The 23041-nt window shown below is 46.7% G+C and overlaps 2 protein-coding genes across 4 annotated transcripts; one reads left to right on the top strand and one right to left on the bottom strand.

Moving 5' to 3' along the window:
- The first annotated feature begins 5976 nt into the window (after positions 1-5976).
- On the top strand, positions 5977-13439 carry LOC121325759 (tetraspanin-14-like). 2 transcript variants are annotated; one of them, XM_041268707.1, is made up of 10 exons: positions 5977-6085; positions 8072-8164; positions 10082-10132; positions 10324-10470; positions 10791-10843; positions 10883-10931; positions 11693-11818; positions 12144-12191; positions 12276-12392; positions 12599-13439. In XM_041268707.1, exons 2-10 carry the CDS (start codon positions 8087-8089, stop codon positions 12662-12664), a joined length of 735 nt encoding a protein of 244 aa, XP_041124641.1. In that variant the 5' UTR covers positions 5977-6085; positions 8072-8086; the 3' UTR covers positions 12665-13439. The 2 variants fall into 2 exon arrangements, with proteins under 2 accessions (XP_041124641.1, XP_041124640.1); XM_041268706.1 differs by having other exon boundaries at positions 5978-6085; positions 10722-10843.
- A 466-nt stretch (positions 13440-13905) lies between these two features.
- On the bottom strand, positions 13906-22765 carry si:dkey-191g9.5 (rap1 GTPase-GDP dissociation stimulator 1). Of its 2 annotated transcripts, XM_041268704.1 has the most exons (14): positions 22293-22643; positions 21352-21459; positions 19807-19929; positions 19130-19255; positions 18185-18313; positions 17921-18046; positions 17474-17617; positions 17138-17269; positions 16851-16985; positions 16591-16716; positions 15844-15983; positions 15542-15668; positions 15337-15465; positions 13906-14795 (listed from the first exon to the last, which is right to left on the bottom strand). In XM_041268704.1, exons 1-14 carry the CDS (start codon positions 22294-22296, stop codon positions 14668-14670), a joined length of 1677 nt encoding a protein of 558 aa, XP_041124638.1. In that variant the 5' UTR covers positions 22297-22643; the 3' UTR covers positions 13906-14667. The 2 variants fall into 2 exon arrangements, with proteins under 2 accessions (XP_041124638.1, XP_041124639.1); XM_041268705.1 differs by lacking the exons at positions 13906-14795; positions 15337-15465; positions 15542-15668; positions 15844-15983 and adding an exon at positions 15992-16477 and having other exon boundaries at positions 22293-22765.
- Between the last annotated feature and the right edge of the window lie 276 nt (positions 22766-23041).

The raw sequence follows: 23041 nt of genomic DNA, 5'->3' as shown, positions 1-23041 counted from the left end.
CGCCTCTGAAAATGAAGACAAATGAGTGTGTCATTTTAAACTTGACTATTAATAAAAAAAAAATGTTTATTGGCTCTTCATAATAAGTAATCAATAAATCTGTTAAACTGAGAGATCATGCCTCAAGTCATATGGTGCAACCCCCAGAACATTTTTCTTGTAACCTAATTCTGTTTACACGGAAAAGACATTTTCCATCTAATGCTAATGTAACAGGCAAGTATTAGGCCACCTATACAAAGCAATGACATTGAAGAAACTCTGTAACAATCAAATATCTAGAGAGATGTTGATTTTTAAACTATTTCTTTGTTATCACCTTATTCTATGAGTTACATTGAATGACATGTGATTATGTCCTATAAGGAGCCATGAATATGCACTTTTCTAACGTTTATGAGAGATATACTGACCTTGCTCCACATGTGCTGGGTCTCTTTGTGACTCCCTCCTATACTGAGGGCACCGGTCACCTCACGTGGAATCTTCAGGCAATGGCTGTTCAGTGCTGGGTACATCGTAGACCTTTGAGGACATCAATTTCTCGAGCAAAAGTATTTCTCGCAAAAAGCTCACTGTGAATTTAAATAATCAGACAGCATTTCTCCTTATAACAAAAGACCCTCAAAGAATCATGCCGATGTATTTCATGAATTGTTTTATTCTGCGTTTCATCATTTTTTTTTAAGTTTATGAAAATGCAGAAGCTTTCAGACAGTAACACCGAAGGGCACCTTTACACTTTCAATGCTGAAAAACCATAAGTATGATAATAATTCAAGATAAATACACTAGTTGCTTCATAAATAAAATATAGTACATTTATTTTATATATAGATTTTTATATTAATGTATTTTATAGATATAATAATCATCGGACAGCAATATTGACACGTCAAGTCATCTGCCCTGGTGTCTATAGATAATATGGACATTTGGCCGATAGGTAAGGGGTGATGTTTAATTCGGGATCAATAAACGCGTTCCCACCTTGCCAACTTCAAAAAACCAGGGAGTGAGCCGCACCGTTTAATATCGTTTAATTCATTAACGGCTACTGCAAATTAATTAAAAACCCCAACAGCGTTCCTTTTTTATGATGTTCTTAAGACGTTTAGGTAAGGCGAGTCACACCTTTTCCTAGTACACTTTGCACTGGGGTTAAGTTAGCAGACTCACAGCACGGCGGTGTTAAGGCGCGGCACGGCATTTCAAAGGTCTTGCAGACTTGTCAAGTCAAAATAACGCTGGAACAAAGCAGCACGCTGCCAGGATTATAAAGCCTTGTTCTCATCAAGTCGATCTGAGATGGAGTACTTGGTCTCTACTGTAAGGTCTGGTGGATTCAGTGGGAATAGTTTCCTGAGTTTTGCATAATGCTTTCTATGAGCGTTTTGAGCGAAGTTGATGAATAATTCTAGCATTAAACAAATTCGGACATTATAGTACGATTCATTGACGGGTTTTAGTAACGGTGCCATTTCATGCATTACTTTTAAAAGTAATTAAGTAATCAAGCGGTCACGGTTAAGGATTTGTTATAATAATAATAATAAGAAGAAGAAGAAGAAGAAGAAGAAGAAGAAGAAGAAGAAGAAGAAACAATAATAATAATAATAATAATAATGCAACTTTTAGTTCACCGAGTCCCTGAGTAAATATTTATTAATTAAAAAAAAAAAAAAATTAGGAATCGGTCCAGCTCTGCGCAACATGTTCGAGTTGCAAAACCTGTCTCGATTCTTCTCATTTCTCACTTCAGTGAAATTGCTCGTCGTTCGCATCTTTTCGTGTCTCAAACAATTCTCCTTAAAACACGAGGGAGGAATAAATGCGACACGAGACGCAATTCACAATCGCGAGCAGTTACACACAAATAGATTTGAGTGAGCTTCACGAAGACACAATACTAATATTCAAATGAATATTATTTTTGTGTGTGTTGCGTATAGAGGTTTACGTTGCGTTTGCACTTTAATTCCATTTTTTGCAATGCTTACCCCTGCTTTGTTGCGCTCTATTCCTCTCCGGTGCTTACTGAGGAACCCTTTGATAAGGGGTTTTAAGGATAATGTTTTTTGCCCTGGACAGACATCAATATTCACAGTGTCCTTTTTTCTATTAAAAATAACAGCGTTGAATTCATTCAATAATTCACACAATACATTCTCACCCCACACTGTTGGTAAAACAGGACCGTGTTAAGTTCCCTATCGCTCCTGTACTTTAAAATGCAGAGATGTTTTTCAAAGTCGTAGAAACTTCTCGTATCAAAAAAAGTTTAAAAACAATCTAAAAATCACATTTAAAAAATGAAGGAATGATGTGAAAGATACATTTCTGGAAGGTTTTGTCTCAGAGGCCTGCTTTGAAGGTGAGCTCAGGTGTGGATTGGGCCAGGTGTGATCTCACCTCAAAGACCTGGCACAGACTCCCGGACCCACACCCCATTACAGGACATTAGAGGCACACCTCGCAATAAGCATTTAGGGGTGGGAGCAGGGTCTGGGAGCTGAGGGATATAAATGGAAGAGGCCCGGTGTCAGAGATCAGAACACACCAGAACCAACACCAGAGAACCAGCAGCCACAGCAGGGAAGGAAACCGAGGCCCTGGACCAGAGCGACTGACACCAGACTGAGAGACTCGACTGGGCAAGCATGTGGAAGGAGCAAGGCAGCGCCACTGCTGGTAAGTGTGACTCACTGCACCTCATTGCATTAAAGAAGGGGTGGAATAATATTACCCAAGTGGTCAGATGACCCTGGGAGAGACCCTGGGTGTGGGTCTCTCAGTTAACCACCAGCATCTGTTTTTATATCATATGTGGAGCACTGCTAAGCTATAACTAACACAATACTTAATGACAAGCAAAGTCTGCTGAGTTTTAAAGTGCACTTTTAAATCTTTGGGGGTAAAATGATTGCTAGATAACTTTCAAGCTGATGTTATCTGTGGACAGTAACACTACGTTTATTGTGAAATCTTAAGCAGTTTGTTTTTTATTTAGCGTTGATATCAATCCTATATTTCATCTGCATAGGAAAAGCATGGGGGAGGGGGAGACTGCAAAATTACTGTGGTAATCTTTTCTCAGGGGCATTTAGAAGTCCTTCTCTGCACTAGTCTGCCTGTGTGTATCAGGCAGGTCCTGTTCTGTGTTCTGGTCTCACCCCGGCCTCTCGTGTCTCCCCTCCCAGGTAGCGCAGTCCGGTCCCGGGGAGCGAGCAGGAGGAAGCGCACCTCCTTCTCCAAGGAGCACCTGGAGCTGCTGCGGAGAGCCTTCGACAAGGACGCCTACCCAGGCATCAGCCAGCGAGAGAGCCTGGCACAGGCCACTGGACTACCGGAGTCCCGCATACAGGTGAGAGTTCAACCAAACCCAAACCAACCCATCCAGCCTAGTCCAACTCGGCCGAGGCCAGTCAAACTCCCCCACTATCCACGCATCGCTCTTCCACCCCGCATAGAAGTGTATTGCATTATAGCAGGGTAAAGGCATGGGCACAGTGTACTACAGCATAGTGAAAGCATGGTACAGCACTCGATCTAGCTGTGTAGACTGGTGTTGTGTCGAAACCCGCAGAGAGACACCACAGCAATTTCCTAATGCACTTTGGTTTTCTCTTTTCTTTTCTATTTCTTTGCTACTATTTAGTCAACTTTTGAATTGCCTTTTTTGCTTGTAGGCTAGTCTTTAAGAATATCGGCTTGGCTATTTTATTCAAAAGTAGTGGCGTGCTGTGCTGTAATGTAACCTGGGAACAAAACAAAACAGCAGACAAGCCTTTCAAGAACACTATCTTATAATTTATTTATTTTTGTTTGTTTGACAGGTTTGGTTTCAGAACCGAAGAGCCAGGAACCTGAAGGACAGGAGCAGCAGCAGGAGCAGTAGTGGGGAGGCTGAGCCCAAGAACCCTAGCCCAGTTCAGTCCGAGCAGGGGAGCCTGGCCCTGTGGGGACCCCTGTGCCCCCCCTTCACTCTGAAGCAGAAGCACAGCGAAGGAGAGGAGGAAGAGGGGGAGTGCTCTCACACCTACCGCCCTGCAGACCCCTCACCGCATCCCAGACTCAGGCAGTGCATCACCTCCTTGGAGTCTCTGTGGAGCCCGTCTGCAGCAATGGGGGTTTATAATATAGGAATAATCAAACAGGAAGCCCAGAGCACAGCAGGTCTACAGGACTGTCCCTCTCTGCACAACCAGAGCATGACTGCAGCACCCACCGCATTGCCCCCTGCTGGTTCCTGGCTCACACAGCACTGTTACTTATCCCCTTCCCTCCCCAGAGGGGCATGGCCGCAGCAGAGGGGCCCCAGCCCCCCACCAGCCTGCCTCGCGGCCCTCTCACCCCAGCACTGCACCCCTCAGTGGAGCCTGTGGGCTCCTGAGCTTCCGGAACAGACCGCAGTTCCAGACTGGGTTCTAGATCATGTTTCGGTTCCGGAGCAGGCTCCTGGGCTCTCCTGCTGTGTGGTTTCAGATCAGGACCTGTGTTCTCTGCAGGATCTGTTAGAGGAGCTGCAGCCTCTGTGGCTGGAGATGAGCAGTGTGTTCAGAGCGGAAGAGCCAGAACTGGTCCTCTACTAAAAGAGAGAGAGAGAGAGAGAGAGAGACAGCGAGAGAGAGAGAGAGGCTGACGCAGCAGGGCCAGCGTGCACTTCAGGGATGGAAAGAAGACTCCCGTTGCATAGCAGTTTGATCCATTCTTGGTTGTACTATGACTTTCCTAGGACTCAACCTCATAACTTGGAAGGTGAAAGTGCTCTGCAATAAGAGGCTTATTTCCATCCCTGCACTCCCAGGAGAAATTAGGGAAACGTTATCAGCCTCTTACTGTTGCATTTTATACCTCACTTTTGTACAGTGCTGTGAGAGAAAAGACGCTATATATTTATATGTCAATGCAATGTAGGGGTTCCTTTATCAAAGGATTGATTTATTTTATTTTGTACATATAGACTCCGGCATGGAGTGCACCCTTCCTGATGTAAGTGTATTGAAGTGTCGGATTATTTTTGTGGAATAAAGTTTGCTTTTAACATGTTCTGCATGTTGCTGTTATTATTATGCCTGTTGTTTCTCTAATGCCGGTGGTTTGGGAAGCACAGGATAAACGCACATTAATTCACCCTTAAAAGTTTAACCCAGTATTTTTGCAGCTTTCCCATGAGAGTAAAGCATTTAAAAAAAAAAAAATGGAGAAATGTGGTAAACTACGGTAAATGGATCGAATGATCACGGGGAAAGCATGGGAGAAAACTGGAAAATTACCGTGATACACATTTATAACGTGTATCACATCATTGTTATACTGTAGTCACCTTGGATAAAGGCATCAGCCAAATAGGATAATAATAATAATAATAATAATAATAATAATAATAATAATAATAATAATAATAATCTGAAACATACATGTTCCTTAATATTTACATTTCACAGTTCTAAACACGGGCTGCAGGACTCTGTAGAGTCCCTATTCTAAACACGGGCTGCAGGACTCTGTAGAGTCCCTATTCTAAACACGGGCTGCAGGACTCTGTAGAGTCCCTATTCTAAACACGGGCTGCAGGACTCTGTAGAGTCCCTATTCTAAACACGGGCTGCAGGACTCTGTAGAGTCCCTTTTCTAAACTCTGGAGTAGGGGTGTGATAATGAAAGATTGTCATGAGTTGTCATGAAAAATAAATAGTGTTTTTTTTTTTTTTTTTCAATTATTCAGTGTGCCTTTCTGGTTTTCTAAGCTTTTCTCTCTGTTTCTCTTATTGAATTGATATGAAGTGTGTCTGAGTGTAGCCTCTATTCCCTAACCTATTCCCCTGCTACTCTGAAATCACCAAAAAAACACATAGCATAGGGTAGTGTGAGACAAAAGCTGATGTTCTCCCACTCAAGGTGTGTGTGTGTGTATAAATATGAATGAATATGACACACAGTGGCTGCAGTGACGCATTATTGCCTAACATTACCGGAGCGGGGCGAGTCTAGAAGCGTGTCAGACCAGCACAGGGCAGAACTTGAGCACCGTTTCCCTCGAAGCGGAGTTCTCAAAGAAAACCAGTAAACACCGGTGTAATCGGTGAGTGTTTGGTTTTTTTATTATTATTTTGGACGGGGTAGGTATTTAAAAAAAAGAGAACAAATATTATTTTCAAGTTTAATCAACATCGCAGAGCAATTCGCAGTAGTGACTGTTCTGTGTGTTTGTAAACTGTTTAATTTATGCCAGCGTGCGAGAGGTGAGAAGGAGAGACTTTACCTTCGCTTTTCTCCTCCCCACTGTTCATATATTCAACTACGGTTTCTGGTTTACTTGCTCTGCAGTTTCCCAGATCCGCTGGTGCTGGTGTATTTATAATATCGTCTTGTTTTTTTTGTAGTTCTGTGTTTTTATAGCAGACTCGGTTTCGTCTTTGTTGACGTGTTGCCTGGATGTTTGAACACATTTGGCTGGTTTCACAGAGCCTGATTAGTACTGTCCCGGACTACCCAGTGTTCATTTAGGTAAAGTAAACCAAGATTAGTGATAATCTGGGTCCGTGAAAGCAGCCAGTAGAATTGTTGTTATCAGAATTCTGTTTTATACTTCTGAGTTTCGTATATCAGCGAACACGTGCAGTGGCACTGTGCTGAAACTGTGTGTGTATTGTTTATTTATTTAAACGGTTGGTTTTTTTGTCTTAAATTATTATACAAAGTTTGTGAAGTGTTAGTTGTCATTTCTTTTCTATCCAGAAAATTACGTCTACAAATAATACATCTGCTATGAAACGATTGTTGTTATTAATAACACCACTACTACTAATAATAATAATAATAATAAAAATAAGGCGTCCTGATCTGAGAGCATGTAACACACACAGCTCATATGTGTGGAGTCCTGATCTGAGAGCATGTAACACACACAGCTCATATGTGTGGAGTCCTGATCTGAGAGCATGTAACACACACAGCTCATATGTGTGGAGTCCTGATCTGAGAGCATGTAACACACACAGCTCATATGTGTGGAGTCCTGATCTGAGAGCATCACACACAGCTCGGATTCCTGATCTAGAGCATGTAACACACACAGCTCATATGTGTGGAGTCCTGATCTGAGAGCATGTAACACACAGCTCATGTTTACATGTTAGTTTATTTTTTATAAATTTAAGTTTCATTGAGTTTGTTGTGTATTTATTATATTAAATACACTACAGCAAACATATTGTAGATATTTCCAAACCATTATTTTTCATTACCACAATCTGAGCTAATTTTAGAAATGCTGCTGTCAGCATACTTTAGTACAAAACTCACGCTACTGTATTTCATGATGGAAGAGTCTTAAATTACTCTGCTTCTTTGGCTAAAGAGATATCAGCTCATCATTTTACTGGGGAAGCTGCTGCACAATGAAATAATCATCAAACATAAAAAACTGGGGCTGTGTGTGAATATTACGAGATTCCTGCAATCACGCACTGAAATGCTTAGCATACCGTTTATGGAAAGGTAAGTTTGGGTCCACAGTGAAGTTTAGCTATTGTGATACTCTCTTTAGCTAAAGGACACGTCCAAAACAAGTTTCGCCATAATCCAATAAGCGCTTCTGTAGATGACGAAACACAAGTGTGATGTTACCAGCGGGGTTGTTGAAACACATGATCTGAGAAGTAATCGGGTATCTGTGGCTGCACATTCTCATGGAAGTACTGATTACCACAGTATTATGTGGTGCTCCCGCAGAATTGCACAATGCCATCATTCCTTGCTCGACCATGCTGAACCTGTGAAAGCCCTGTATTGAATGTTTCTGAGTGTTCAGTGGCTCCCTCGAATCCCGCTGAGAGTGTACAGGTATTTCATTCTCTTGTTGGGGGCGGGGCTGATTAGAGGCAGCCACCCAGCACTTGTAAACCACCATAGCTAAGTACGTAGACAGGAGCTGATATCAACGTGTTGAATCTGTTTATGCACACACATGGTAGAAATGTTTAGAATTCTTTGTCCCTGACGTTGTGGGGGCGAGATCTACACGCTCCAGGAAATTCAAAGTGTAATTTCTCCCCCTCTCTCCCAGTGTCCCCAGGGGAAGATGCGTTACCAGTATAAGAATGCTGAGGTGAGCTGCTGCTACAAGTACCTGATGTTCAGCTACAACATCATGTTCTGGGTGAGTGCCAAGAGCCAGCACAGTAACGGTTTTATTATTTTTTTTAATGTTTAACCGTTGTCAGGGATATGCATCAGTGATGGTTCAATGAAGCAGAGAGATTACCAGTAGAGAGGTTTGTGTTCCTGTCCAGCTTTCAGCTGTAAAGGGTTAATGGACAGAATGAAAGGGGGAACCGGGCTGATTTATTTTGCCATGAGGTTTATTTATTTTAACCCTTTGCTATTGTACTCTTGGGTAGGGTAAAACGTAGAACTACTTCAAGAAAATGTAACGGATATTGCAAGACCTCTAATCAACATTTTGTCGCTACTTTTCTGAAGTGTCTTTGTGTTTCTAAATACCTTTTTATAGGAACAAATCCTTTGAACCACAAGTAAGAGTTTTTTGCTTCCTCCTTGTTCTGTTTGTGGTTATTGGAAACTGCACTGTTACAATGACAGGACACGGCGAGGCAGCATGTTGTTTACACTCTGTCTGCCTGCCTGCCTGTGCGCAGTCTCCTGTGCCTGACACTCAGGGAGTCGATTCGTCAGGAAAGCCTGCGCAATTCCAGGAGGGTCGAGTCTGTCTCTGTCTGATAGCAGACAGGAAACGCCGCTCGGCTTGTGACATCTGTCACACAAAATGAATTTTTACTGGTCCTTAGAAGCGCACCACTTTTAGCCTGGCCAGGCATTCGAAATTCGTTGTTTTAAAATAAATAAACAACAGTTAAAAGTATGTTTGCTGTTCCCCCTTTAAGAGCTGGTAGGTTTTAGGAACCGTTGCCCCTTTAAATGTGTTGGGGGACCTTGACCTTTTTAAACCCTGCTCTGTGGGACAGCACCTTCTCCTTTTGGGAGTTCTTTCTGCTTGTGTTGATGCTGAAGGTTTGCCACGGGATAGTTAAAATGTGTACAGGTTTGCTAAGCAGATTATGTGCTAATGTAAAACTGCATTAAGTTAGAAGTATGCCACGTTTATCTAGCTTTTGTTTTGTTTGTAACATTTTTTCTTCTATTAGCAAACTATGCTGGTACTTGCAATTTCCTGGAGAGAAAAAAAAAAAGCCATTCTGTTTTGATTTGACTTGCATGTTTTTTTGGGAACTCTTTGCTGCTACACGGGACCTGTGTTTTTCTTTAACTGGAGCGCCTGCGAACAACTACACAAACTAGTGAGAAAAAACTGCAGTCAATGAACCTAGCAATCCTATTTTCGCTGTCAATCTGCCTTTCTACCTTTTTAAAATATTTAATGGGTTTTTGGTAGTAACCTATTCTGAATCTGGGAATATTTTGTTGGCCTGTTGGTCAAAGGTTGATTGTTACAAGCGTGCTGTGTCAACAGGAAGTGGAAACCACTTGGCGTGACTACTGAGAAATTCTGGTGTCTACCAAATGCTATGAAAACACCCTGCCCCTTCAAGGAAAGTTTACCTAGCAGGAATCTCTCCACAGGCCTCGTACCGCACCATCACGCAGGTGGGTGCAGGGTGCAGGGTGCGCACGGTCTTCTGTGAAAATACACTCCTGTGGTTTTAGAAGCAGGCCGGCTTTGTAGTTCTTGCAACATTGCTGTTTTGCGTTGTTTTCAGTTCAACTTAAATGTCAACATTATTGAACCACCACCTCGCTAAACAAATCGTCACAGAGTGTCCCTGTCACTCTTCCTTTGCCTTTCATCCTGCATGTACGTTACACAGCAGGTATCAGGACCCCACCTGAAACAAACTACCTGTACTCAAAATAGATGCTCTTCATTGTTCGCTCTCCAGCACTGTCATTACCCTGCACCTTAATAATAATGAGCACTAGTCTAAACACTCCCTTTGTGGCTCTCAAGCACTGTCATTACCACACCTTAATAATAATGAGCACTATAAACACATGGCTAATTATTTGTGTATATATATTCTTTTCTTTTGGTTTGCAGTTGGTTGGAGCTGCTTTCCTAGGCATCGGGTTTTGGGCGTGGAGTGAGAAGGTAAGTGCTGATTACAATTTTTTTTGTGTAATGTTGCTGAGGGTGGAGTATCAACACTTCCTTATAGATTTCAGCTCCCAGACCAATTCAGACACTGCCCCAGTATCCAGACCTGCTTTTTGTATCCTGGTTTTGACCCGGTGTGGGTGGTTCTGTTCTGGTGCTAATCCCTCCCTCTGTCCCTCTCTCAGGGCGTGCTGTCGGACCTGTCCCAGGTGACCCGGCAGAACGGTTTCGACCCGGTGTGGGTAGTTCTGGTGGTCGGCACAGTGACCTTTGTCCTGGGGTTCGCGGGCTGCGTGGGAGCGCTGAGAGAGAACATCTGCATGCTCAAGTTTGTGAGTCCTGGCTTCCAGTCGCATGCTCATTCGTACCTGACGAGCCTGACTCTGTCTGGGTTGCATTAGAGACAAGGGGCTCCCATTGGCATGCTTGTCAAACCTGCTGTCAGTGAATGAAAACAATTGAACACATTGGCTTTGTAGAAATGTATGGATTAACTTTTCCAGCGCTGTTGTGGTGTTTAACCCTTGCAGTTCAGTAGTGTGTGTGTTTAACACTTTCCTCGCTGTGTGTTTGACCCCTGCAGTTCTGCGGGGTGATTGGAGTGATCTTCTTCCTGGAGCTGACGGCAGGGGTGCTGTCCTTCTTGTTCCAGGACACACTGAGGGAGTGGATTAGCGACTTCTTCCTGACCAATGTGAAGGGCTACCGTCGAAGAACCTCATCGACTCGCAGAGGACGGTGAGGCCGGGACGACATCGACCTGCAGAACCTCATCGACTCGCTGCAGAGGACGGTGAGGCACTGACTCATACTCACTCTCACACACCGCTAGGGCATCGACCTGCAGAACCTCATCGACTCTCTGCAGAGAACGGTGAGGCACTGACTCAGACTCACTCTCACACACCGCTAGGGCATCGACTCACTCTCACACACCGCTCATCGACCTGCACCTCATCGACTCTCTGCAGAGAACTGACTCATACTCACTCTCACACACCGCTAGGACATCGACCTGCAGAACCTCATCGACTCTCTGCAGAGAACAGTGAGGCACTGACTCATCTCACTCTCACACACCGCTAGGACATCGACCTGCAGAACCTCATCGACTCTCTGACTCTCATACTCACTCTCACACACCGCTAGGGCTGCAGAGAACGGTGAGGCACTGACTCATACTCACTCTCACACACCGCTAGGGCATCGACCTGCAGAACCTCATCGAATCTCTGCAGAGAACGGTGAGGCACTGACTCAGACTCACTCTCACACACCGCTAGGGCATCGACCTGCAGAACCTAATTGACTCGCTGCAGAGAACGGTGAGGCACTGACTCAGACTCACTCTCACACACCGCTAGGGTATCGACCTGCAGAACCTCATCGACTCTCTGCAGAGAACGGTGAGGCACTGACTCAGACTCACTCTCACACACCGCTAGGGCATCGACCTGCAGAACCTCATCAATCCTCACTGCAGAATGCATTGTCTGAATGTGTCCTTTACCTGCAGCAACCTGAGCCCCTCTTTCTCCCTCTCTCCTGTTGCAGAATCAGTGCTGTGGGGCTCAAAACCCTAATGACTGGAACAGAAACAATTATTTCAACTGCACTGACGACAACCCCAGCAGGGAGCGCTGTGGAGTGCCCTTCTCCTGCTGCCTGGCCGACCCTGCTGTGAGTCTCTGTCTATGCATGCCTGTCTGTCTCCTGCCTGTCTCTCTGTCTATGCATGCCTGTCTGTCTGTCTGTCTGTGCATGCCTGTCTGTCTCCTGCCTGTCTCTGAGCGATTGTGATTCAGTCATTGATGTCACTCCATCTTAACAATGAATTGGTTGTATAGATGAAGGCTCCTCTGAAATCCTACTGGCTTTTTCTGCAGACACCCCTTACCATACAGGATTGTGCTTCATTTTACTACCCACTGAATGGAAATCAGGAAATCACAATGGAAATTGAATTGTGTTCTTGTTAATGGGCTCTCTCTCTTTCTCTCTGCAGCAAGCAGTTGTGAACACACAGTGTGGATATGACATCAGAGCCAGGCCGGTAAGTCTTATGTGCTGACTGAGTTCTCTTCCTTATTGATCCTCTATACAACGCTGCGTGTGTTAACCCGTTCCTGCCCTGCAGGAACGGGAATGGAACAATGTGATCCATGTTAAGGGGTGCATCCCTGCGCTGGAAGCCTGGTTACCCCGAAACCTCTACATCGTGGCCGGAGTCTTCATCATCATCTCACTGCTGCAGGTGGGGCCTCGTTCCGCAACTTCACAATAAAATAATCGCTTGAACTTTTTTTTTTTGTTTTTTGTTTGAAGACCATTTTAATTCAATCTTTGCATGTGAAAACTCCTTTTCATATGTTTGACAGAGGGCTGGAAGTTTGCACCGCCCCAGCAGAACTGCATTTCTGACTGCTTAACTCCTCTTTGTGTTTTTGTTTTTTAATCCAGATGTTGGGCATCTTCCTGGCCCGTACTCTGATTGGGGATATTGAGGCGGTGAACTCCCGCTTCTGATACCGAGGCGCTGACTGACGCAGCATGTGCGTGTGTACGTGTGCGTGTCCCACACTGCAACACACGTGTGCTGGGGTTCACATTCCCAGCTAGTGCACAGCTCTAGCCACAGTGTAGAGGTATCGAATTCAGATGTGTCTTATTAAACTCATAAGAAAACCAGGAAGGGATCAAACTGCTATGCAACGGGAGTCTTATTTCCATCCCTGAATGGTTGTTACCTGTACACTGTGGCTAATCAAGCTCGTAGTAAAGCCTGGAGTGGGTGGCACTGCCATGCAACAAGAGTCTTGTTAACATTCATGTAATATAAGGGGTTGCCTTTTTATTTTGTTTCCAAATCTCTCAGCCTTGCACTGATCAGCTTTCCACTCCACTGAGCCAGCCCTCACTGGAGCTCGAAGTTCACATCCACACGTTACTCAGTTAAATTAATACAACTGCACGCAGCTTCAGCTGAACAGCCGTTTTATTATTTTTATACCACCTACACACATCCACCGACAGGACTAAAAGTAATGTCAACTTTTCAGGATTGAAAGTTGGCCTCTATTTTTCTAAAATGAAAACACCAAAAAGTGATAGTGTGAGTTTTCTGAACGGTCTGTTAAAGGAGTGAGTCTTCAGCTTGTTTCGCATGACGAGGTGTGATCCGTGTTAAAGATGATGTTTGAAGATGGCGCTCATGTTAAAGAGCAGATGCAAAGTTTGGAAAAATGACCTTAAAAATTGCAGAACTGCACATTTGGGCCTACATAGCATTTCTGCAAATATATACCCATGGGAATTAAAGGCAAAGCTAGTCCCATAGTAAATATCTGATTTTGGGTCATCACTTAAAGGCAGAATTCCTATCATATAGAGCCCTGTCCTTAACAAGAACAAACATCGCTGTATTTGCTTCTTTGTTAGTCTTATTTTCCGCTATTTAAATAAATGGTGGATAATTTTGCATTTCAAATCCGAGCCCACTTTGTTTAATGCTGCTTCTTCTGCTAACTAATTGCCCTACAGGATTAGCAAACTACTTCCAAAACCTGAACGCTCGTGTTTTAGACCGAGAAGAATTGGGGTTCTGTTTTTTTTTTTTGTTTGTTTGTTTTTTTGGGGGGGTTTTGTACATTAACAAAACCAAACATGATAGCTTCAATTCTTTTGGTTTTGTTGGCCTGAGAACATTGCTTTAGCAGTGTACAAAGATGCTTGCACTATTGTAAGTGATCTGCAGCACAGATCAGATCTCTACATGTAGCTTTTATTACTGTTCATTGTATTGCTTCTCAAAATGCACGTGTGCTTGAATTGGGATGTAATCCACTGGAGGTGTATTAGGAGCCGGCTGTGAGAGAAACGCTCCCATTCTGGGGTTGATGTTGTCCGATTCTTTCTGTGATGTGGCAGCAGCATAGACCAGCCCTCTCAGTCACCATTTTTTAATGAATTCTTCTTTGTCAGATTTATTTTATTTATGTAAATGTTTTTGTTTTTTTGCATTAAAGGGAATATAACAATCTAAAAAGCATGAACTGTGTATAATGTTATAAAGTGTTCTAAAAGCCCAATCACCTCGTCCTGCTGTGTGGGATTCCTATGTGAACAGGCTGCTGGTGGAGTGTGTGTTTGTGTGAGAGTTGGGTTAGTGGTTCTGTAGGTAAAGGGTCAGGCTGGTATTGATTAGAATGCTCCATTCTGGGGTTCTGTTCCAGATGCTGTCGGGTCAGGTTCTGTTGGGAGAATGTCTGGTCACTGTTCAGGTTGCCGGTGTTGGATCTCGGTAGTTCTCGGGTCTGTGTTGGTCTGACTCTGCTAGTGCTGTGGTTCTGCCTGGAGGGTAATGGGTCAGGGATTGTGAGGTCTCTGGGGGGTGGAGTCTGTTCCAGGGGGTAGCAGGTGTCATTATGAGTTGGGTTGCTGGTTCTGTTCTTGGGTTGGGCTGGTTTTGGAGGGGTTCTGGGGTGGGGTGGGCTGGGTCTGCTGGCAGGGTACTGGGTCGCTGTTTCTGTTCAGCTGGTCTCGGCGAGGATGCTCAGAGCTGTGTCAGCCTGTGATGCCAGCTTGGTGTTGCCATGGTTACTTAGCTTCCCCAGAGTCTCCCTCAGAGCCAGAGCGTCCATCTGAGACCTCAACTCCACTGAGAGGAGGAGGGCGGAGGGGGCAAGGAAGGAAGGGGAGGGGGGTTATTAACACTAATCAGATGCTATGATATAGCTCGGCTTGCTTTAAAAAAAAAAAAAAACTATAATTTTATTATTGTTTTGCCAGAACAAGCCTGCAGTGTATTGCCAATTTTCATATAATTTTACAAGTATTGTCTTTTGTTGAGTAATAACTATTTTATGACATCCTTTAGAACACATTGATGTTTTGTGGATGATTTGTAACAGGTTACCGCTGTGTTGAGATTACCTCTAAACACTACATGTATGTGGGAAGCCAGGGATGGAAATAAGACTCCTAATTGCACAGCAGTTTGATCCATTCCTGGTTTTGGTAGGAGTTTAATAACAGGATCCTGAGATTGTAACATATCGACTGGGGAGAATCAAGCTTGTAGTAAAACCTGGAATGGATGAAACCACTAGGAGTCTTATTTTCACCCCTGGAAGCTGTTACTGGTGCACGCTGTTTGCTGTGGGGGTTGTACAGTATTGTAGTTGAGTTGTGGTTCATACCTGAGTTGGCCAGGCTGCACACCAGCCCCACTGTACTGAACTTCACCTCCACCGCAGCCACAGGGTCCTCCAGCATCTGCTGCAGCGTGGAGAGCAGACCGGCTGACATGAAGGGCTCCTCCACCGCGTCTAGAGAGCAAGAGAGTGAATGTAAGCGAGTGTGTAAATGTGAGTGTGCGTCAGCATAAGGGTGTGTGTTTCTCACCGATGTCAATGGTGGAGGCGATGGCCAGTGCCACCAGCGCTTCATTCTGCATGATCACATGCTCGTTCATCGCCATGGTGATGAGGTGCTGCACCCCCTCTGCCCGGGTCACTGCTTTAACCACTTCCTGTTTGGACACAAGGGTCAGGGTTAGGGGCCTGTCTGTCAACAGTGTGTGTGTGTGTGTGTGTGTGTGTGTGTGTGTGTGTGTGTGTGTGTGTGTGTGTGTGTGTGTGTGTGTGTGTGTGTGTGTGTGTGTGTGTGCCTGTCTCTGTGCATGTCTCTGGCAGTCTTCTACTTACAGGTGCCCGGCTGTGTCTGATCAGGGCTGCCAGCAGTCTGTTGGCCTCTCCACGCACCCCGACGTGATCCCGGGCATCGCACCACTGCATCACCCTGGATAGGAGAGCTTCATCCTGCCCCAGCACTGCTGCTGCCTCCTCTAGAGAGAGAGAGAGAGAGAGACACCACTGCATCACCCTGGAGAGGAGAGCTTCATCCTGCCCCAGCACTGCTGCTGCCTCCTCTAGAGAGTGAGAGAGAGAGAGAGAGAGAGAGAGAGAGAGAGAGAGAGAGAGAGAGAGAGAGAGAGAGAGAGAGTGTCCACTGCATCACCCTGGAGAGGAGAGCTTCATCTTGCCCTAGCACTGCCGATGCCTCCTCTAGAGAGAGAGAGAGAGAGAGATAGAGTGAGACACACCGCTGCATCACCCTGGAGAGGAGAGCTTCATCCTGCCCTAGCACTGCCACCGCCTCCTGTAGAGAGTGAGAGAGAGAATGAGACACACCACTGCTTCACCCTGGAGAGGAGAGCTTCATCCTGCCCTAGCACTGCCGATGCCTCCTCTAGAGAGAGAGAGAGATAGAGTGAGACACACCACTGCATCACCCTGGAGAGGAGAGCTTCATCCTGCCCTAGCACTGCCGATGCCTCCTCTAGAGAGAGAGAGTGAGACACACCGCTGCATCACCCTGGAGAGGAGAGTGTGGGGGAAGCAGTGAGAGAGAGAGAGACACAGAATTTCAGAGAGAAGGGTTTGGGTTGTTACCTTGTCCGTCCACCATCATGCGCAGCGTCCCCAGCAGTTTGAACTGGACCGGGGGCATCTCAGAGCGCAGCAGCTTCCGAATCCTTTCTGAGACCCCGTCATGCAGCATCCGCACCTTATTGACCGCTGGGAGACACGGGTACAGAGAGACAGAGGCGGTTAGAGCGATGCAGTACAGGCACTATCAACCCGAGCGGCCAGCGCATGTCAGTGCATTGCGCCAGGCACGCTGTTTGTTTTGCACACATCGCTGTCCTCACCAGGGATGGCCAGGTTTCTGAGTGCGCTCAGTGCAGCATGTTGGACAGACACATCCCCTTCGTCCACGTGGCGCTCCAGCAGGTCCAGAATCGGAGAGACAACCCCTGAGTCAACCATCCGGATACAGTTACCATCTGGGAGAGGAGAGGCGAGGGAGAGAAAAACAAGAGCAGTTAAATTAGAGAATGTTGGTCTTTTCTGTATGTCAGTCTGTCTGTGTATATAGTGTGTCAATTTGTATGTGTCAGTGTGGATGTGTGTGCGTGTGCGTGTCTCTGCTCCTCACCGTTCCTGGCGAAGTTGGCGATAGCGAGCGCCCCGGAGAGCTGCAATTGGATGTTGGGGGACTGCAGCCAGGACAAGATGTCCCGATACACCGTCGCTGAGCCATCCCCAAAACACTTCTGCATCGCCTCATCTGGGACAGAGAGACAGAGTCAGGGGGGTTAAAACCTCTGTGAGACAGAGAAAGAACTGTGAGAGAGATGGGGAGCACTTCCAGCAGCAGGGACACAGGGAGAGGGTGAGAGAGAGAGACAGGGAGATGGGGTTCAGCAGCACTTCCTCCCAGCAGCAGGGACACGGAGAGAGGGAGTGGGAGGATGTATAGAGCTGCACTCACCCCCCAGCAACAGGGACACGATGAGGCTGGATGCGATCTTGATGCTGCAGAGGTCGGGGAGGTCCGTGCCATCCTGCAGCTCCTTAATCATCTCCGAGAGAGCCTCTGGGACCTCCAAGTCTACAAACTGCAGCTTCAGAGAGTCTGAGAGCCCAAAGAGAGAGACACACTGTACCACAATGTGACCCAGTCGCTCCACCGCTCCACACAGAGAAACACACACTACCCCCTCACTCCGCTGCTCAACACAGAAACACACACTACCCCCTCACTCCACCCCTCCACACAGAGAAACACACACTACCCCCTCACTCCGCCACTCCACACAGAGAAACACACACTACCCCGTCACTCCGCCGCTCCACACAGCGAGACATGCCCTGCAACCCTCAACCACAGGGTGACCACTCAAACACCACTCTCTCTCTCTTTATTCCCCTCTCTCACCGCTCTCTCCCAGTGCTCCCAGCACCTCCAGTATGACGTGTCTTCTCTCTGCATTGGGAGCGCGGCGCAGCTGCACTGTCAGCACCTCAGCCACGTGCATATTGATGAGAGCTTCCCTCGCAGAGTCTGGAAAAAAAACTGGGACCAGTCACCACTGAACTGGGGAGGCCTGGAGCAGCACATCACAATACACGGTGTGTGTATGTGTGGCTGTGTGTTGGTGTGAGTGTTTGTGTGTCTCGTGTCAGTGTCTCTGTGGCTCACCCAGGTCAGCCAAGTTGCAGAGTGCCAGCAGACACACGTTGACCAGGACATCATTCTCAGGAAACTGCTTCATGATCCCAACCAGCCGAGGAATCACCCCACACTGCACCAGAGCCTCCTGCTGAGAGCCTAGGAGAGGAGAGCAGAGACCAGAATCACCCACACTGCACCAGGGCCTGGGGGGAGGAGAGAGTGAGAGACGACAATCACCCCACACTGCACCAGAGCCTCCTGCTGAGAGACAAGAATCACCCCACACTGCACCAGGGCCTGGGGGAGGAGAGAGTGAGAGAGAGACGAGAATCACCCCACACTGCGCTAGAGTCTGGGTGAGGAGAGAATGAGAGAGAGACGAGAATCACCCCACACTGCACCAGGGCCAGGGGGAGGAGAGAGTGAGAGAGAGACGACAATCACCCCACACTGCACTAGAGTCTGGGTGAGGAGAGAATGAGAGAGAGACGAGAATCACCCCACACTGCACCAGAGCCTCCTGCTGAGAGCCTAGGAGAGGAGAGCAGAGACCAGAATCGTCCACACTGCACCAGGGCCTGGGGGAGGAGAGAATGAGAGAGAGAGAGAGACGAGAATCACCCCACACTGCACCAGAGCCTGGGTGAGGAGAGAATGAGAGAGAGACGAGAATCACCCACACTGCACCAGAGCCTGGGGGAGGGGAGAGAGAGAGAGAGAGAGAGAGAGAGAGAGAGAGAGACTGCAGAGAGCCTGGGAGAGGAGAGAATGAGAGAGAGACGAGAATCACCCCACACTGCACTAGAGCCTGGGGGAGGAGAGAGAGAGAGAGAGAGAGACACGAAAATCACCCACACTGCAGAGCCTGGGTGAGGAGAGAGTGAGAGACATTAATCACCCCACACTGCACCAGGGCCTCGGGGGGGGGGGGTTTGAGAGTGCAGAGAGAGACCAGAATTGCCCCTCACGTACTGTTGTCAAAGCAGATTCTTCCGATGGCCCGGCCTGTGTGCAGCAGCAGTTCCTGGTCTGACGTCTCCAGCAGGGGAACCAGAGCCGAGACGAACCCAGCCTCAATACAGGGCTCCCGCACGTCCGCTGAAACACACGGCACACAAACGAACCTCAGAGAAGATCACTATAGTGAAAGCTTAGTAAAACAGGAGGTATGATAAAGCATATTTAAAAAAAACTACATGGTAAATGTATAATAAAGCCATGCATGGAAAACAGCAGAGAAAATGACCATGGTAAACATTCATAAGGGCTTATGTACTTGGTATGCCCCATATGACACTTCTTCAGAGTGGTGAGGGGGAGGAATGGGCTACCTAGTTATGTTGTTGATGCTGAATCACTGGGATCTTTTAAGACCCAACTTGACAAAGTTCTGAGATCATTCAACTACTCAAACCCAGACTAGCTTATATGGGCCAAATCATGGTCTCCTCTCGTTTGTAAATGTTCTTATATTCTTGTAGGGAATTTGTATTTGTCAATTTATGTTTACATTATATGAAATGCCATTTCAATTTCCCGTGCTCTGTGGTTTCTAACAACATTTCAAATTCTCATCTCTGCCTCACAGCTTGGACATTGTAAGATGGGATGTAGTTGCTCTTTGTGCTGTAGTCCCTCCCAGTCCTCACCGTGTTTGGCCAGCTCCGCAGTCACCAGTGTGGCCTGGGCAGTGAGGGATGTGTCCCTGCGCAGGATTGCAGCCAGCGAAGGGAGAATACTGCTCGCCACGATCTGCTCAGCAGCACCCTCTCCTGGGGGCAGACACAAACACAATGATACTGCATCCCGAACTCACAGAGAGACACACACAGTGATACTGCATCCCGAACTCAGAGAGACAAAAAGTGATACTGAACCCTGAACTCAGAGAGAGACAAAAAGTGATACTGAACCCGAACTCAGAGAGACAAACACAGTGATACTGCACCCCGAACTCAGAGAGAGACACACACAGTGATACTGCACCCCGAACTCAGAGAGAGACACACAAACACACAGACAGACACTGGTGTATGCTGGTCAGAGATGGTGGTTTGACTGTCCAGTAGGAAGCCAGTGAAGATTTGTCCTCAGCTTGCCACAAGCCTACAGGCAGTTACTGGGATCCTTTATAAACCCAGACAGCACTGGGAGGGTTTTGATGACAGCTTAGACAGGAGAGCTCCAGAAAACACTGTGATTATTGTTAGTGTTGCTGGGTATGGGAGGAGGACAGTGCTTGGAGGAGCGCTCGGCGAGGGCAGGAGGCAGGCTGCACTTGTTAGTGTCGCACGTGTTGCCGTGGATACAGACGGCCTCCCGTCAGGAGAGACAATGGCTGCTAGAGCGCTGTGACACATGGGATAACAGCCTTTCTTTGGGCTAAAGGATGGCTAGGACTTTCTCTGTAACACACACACACACAGAAACACACACACACTGACTGACATGCAAACACACAGAAGCACAACACTGACTGAAACTGACATGCACACCCTCACACAGAAACACAACACTGACATGCACACCCTCACACAGAAACACAACACTGACATTGACATGCGCACACACAGAAACACAACAATGACTGACACGCACACACAGAAACACACTGATTGACACTGGCACATACAGAAACACTGGCACGCACACAGAGAAACACACACTCTGACTGGCACTGGCACACACACACAGAAACACACTGATTGACACTGGCACGCACACACAGAAACACACACTGACTGGCACTGGCACGCACACACAGAAAGACTGACTGGCACTGGCACGCACACACAGAAACACACTAATTGACGCTGGCATGCACACACAGAAACACACTGACTGGCACTAGCACGCACACACAGAAACACACTAATTGACACTGGCACGCACACACAGAAACAACACTGACACGCACACAGACTCACTTACAAACAGACTCCCACATATTGTTGACACACGTTTCATACACACTGTTCACACGCACAGACTCACAAACAAGCTATATCTCAGTTAAATGCACACACACGCACTGATACACACTTCTGTGTCCTCGTGAAGCTGGGATAAAGAGGTTAATCTCTTCTGAGCAATCAATACTGATTTAGAGAGACTGAGATAGTACTGGGGAGTATTACTGAGTAAGTCACAGAAAGCTCTGTATGTGTGTTTGTGTGTGTAGCTGTGCATCTCACTGTTCTCCTCCAGTGCTCTCAGCAGGGTGTCGAGGTGTGTTCGGAGCTCCTCCTCTTCCTCTATCCCCCCACTCGCCTTCATCTGCTCCAGCGCAGCGCTCAGAGAGTCTGGAACAAGAGGCAGAGTCACACAACAGCACACAACACCACACAGGCCAACACAGCGCTCAGAGAGTCTGGAACAAGAGGCAGAGTCACACAACAGCACGGCACAACACAACAACACCACACTACACCACACAGGCCAACACAGTGTTCAGAGAGTCTGGAACAAGAGGCAGAGTCACACCAACATAACACCACACAGGCCAACACAGCGTTCAGAGAGTCTGGAACAAGAGGCAGAGTCACATCAACATAACACCACACAGGCCAGAGCAGTGCCCAGAAGGTCTGGAACAAGAGTCAGAGTCACACAACACCACACAGGCCAGTGCTCAGAGTCTGGAAACAAGTCGTAGCATCACACAAGACTACACTATCCTGCACTAGACTCACAGCACAGGGATGCAGAGTCACACAACAATGCAACCCCACAATGTCTAGCGAAGCATGTCAAAAACAGTAATATATCTGTCCTGCCTGTCACCTCTGGATGGGGGGGTAGGTGACAGAGACAGACAGACAACTGGCTAATTCAGTAGCCTCTCATTATTTTTAGGATGACAGAGGCTGACAGCTACCTATGGTACACTGTTAGACAGGTAAGCCCTAGCTCAGACCATGCACACTGCGCTCTGAACACACAGAATTGAATCACAAGTGACACAACACCACAGTTATATAAGACAGCTTGAGCCCTGCACTATACAACTGTGCTGCAGTGAGCAGCACAATGCTGAGGATGGCACAGGGTCCTCCGCAAGGACAGGCAAGGTGCTTCCTGCTCATGGTGAAATGGAAACACACAGAAACAATGAGGAATCTCTTCTCTCACTCACCCATCACAGCAGCTCTGCAGTGATCCGCAGGCAAGTAGGCAGGCAGGCTCTCTGTGTCTCCCTCTCTCGTTGTGTCTGTCACGTTCTCTTTCTCTCTTACTGTGTCACCCTCCTCCCTCCTCTCTGCACTAATTCTTGTTATTCTCTTAAAGCTCTTGAAATCCCATTAGCAGTCTGCTAGGCTCTCGAGACCCCACACAACATGCCCTGATGAGAGTCAGAGAGAGTTGAATGGTGGTGTGTGTGTAGATGTTTGTCACTCCCACGCATTTCCAAGCCTTGGTTAGCACTAAAGCTAATTCATTGTCCTGGGCTGCTGTTCCACCCTGCACCAGCAGGTGGCAGTGTGACAGTAGAGAGGAGGTAACAGTGCTGAAGTAAGTAAGGTTTGTGACATCATAGGGACGTGTATATTTCGGTGGGGTTTGGCCCTGTCATTCACAGAGCACACACTGACTGACTAACACGATCCCTGATTTGCTGCATTGCACCACAGTATGAGCTCAAAATAATTAGAAAATATGTCAACAGACATAAACAGATTATAGTCCCAATACATTTATTTTTATTTTTTTATAAAACATAAATCGGATTTTCAACATTATGCATGATTAGAGTAATTTTGAGTAATTTCATCTTATTGAAATCTATGAACTGAAGAACACCTGTGCAGACAGCACAATCAAACTCAGTGAATCTGCCTGCAGGTCCACCCTGTAACCACAAGGTGGCGCACAACATGCTTTTTA

Source organism: Polyodon spathula, chromosome 13, assembly GCF_017654505.1.
Source record: "Polyodon spathula isolate WHYD16114869_AA chromosome 13, ASM1765450v1, whole genome shotgun sequence".
In the NCBI taxonomy this organism is placed as follows: Eukaryota; Metazoa; Chordata; class Actinopteri; order Acipenseriformes; family Polyodontidae; genus Polyodon; species Polyodon spathula.
This window is presented reverse-complemented; position numbering and strand designations above follow the sequence as displayed.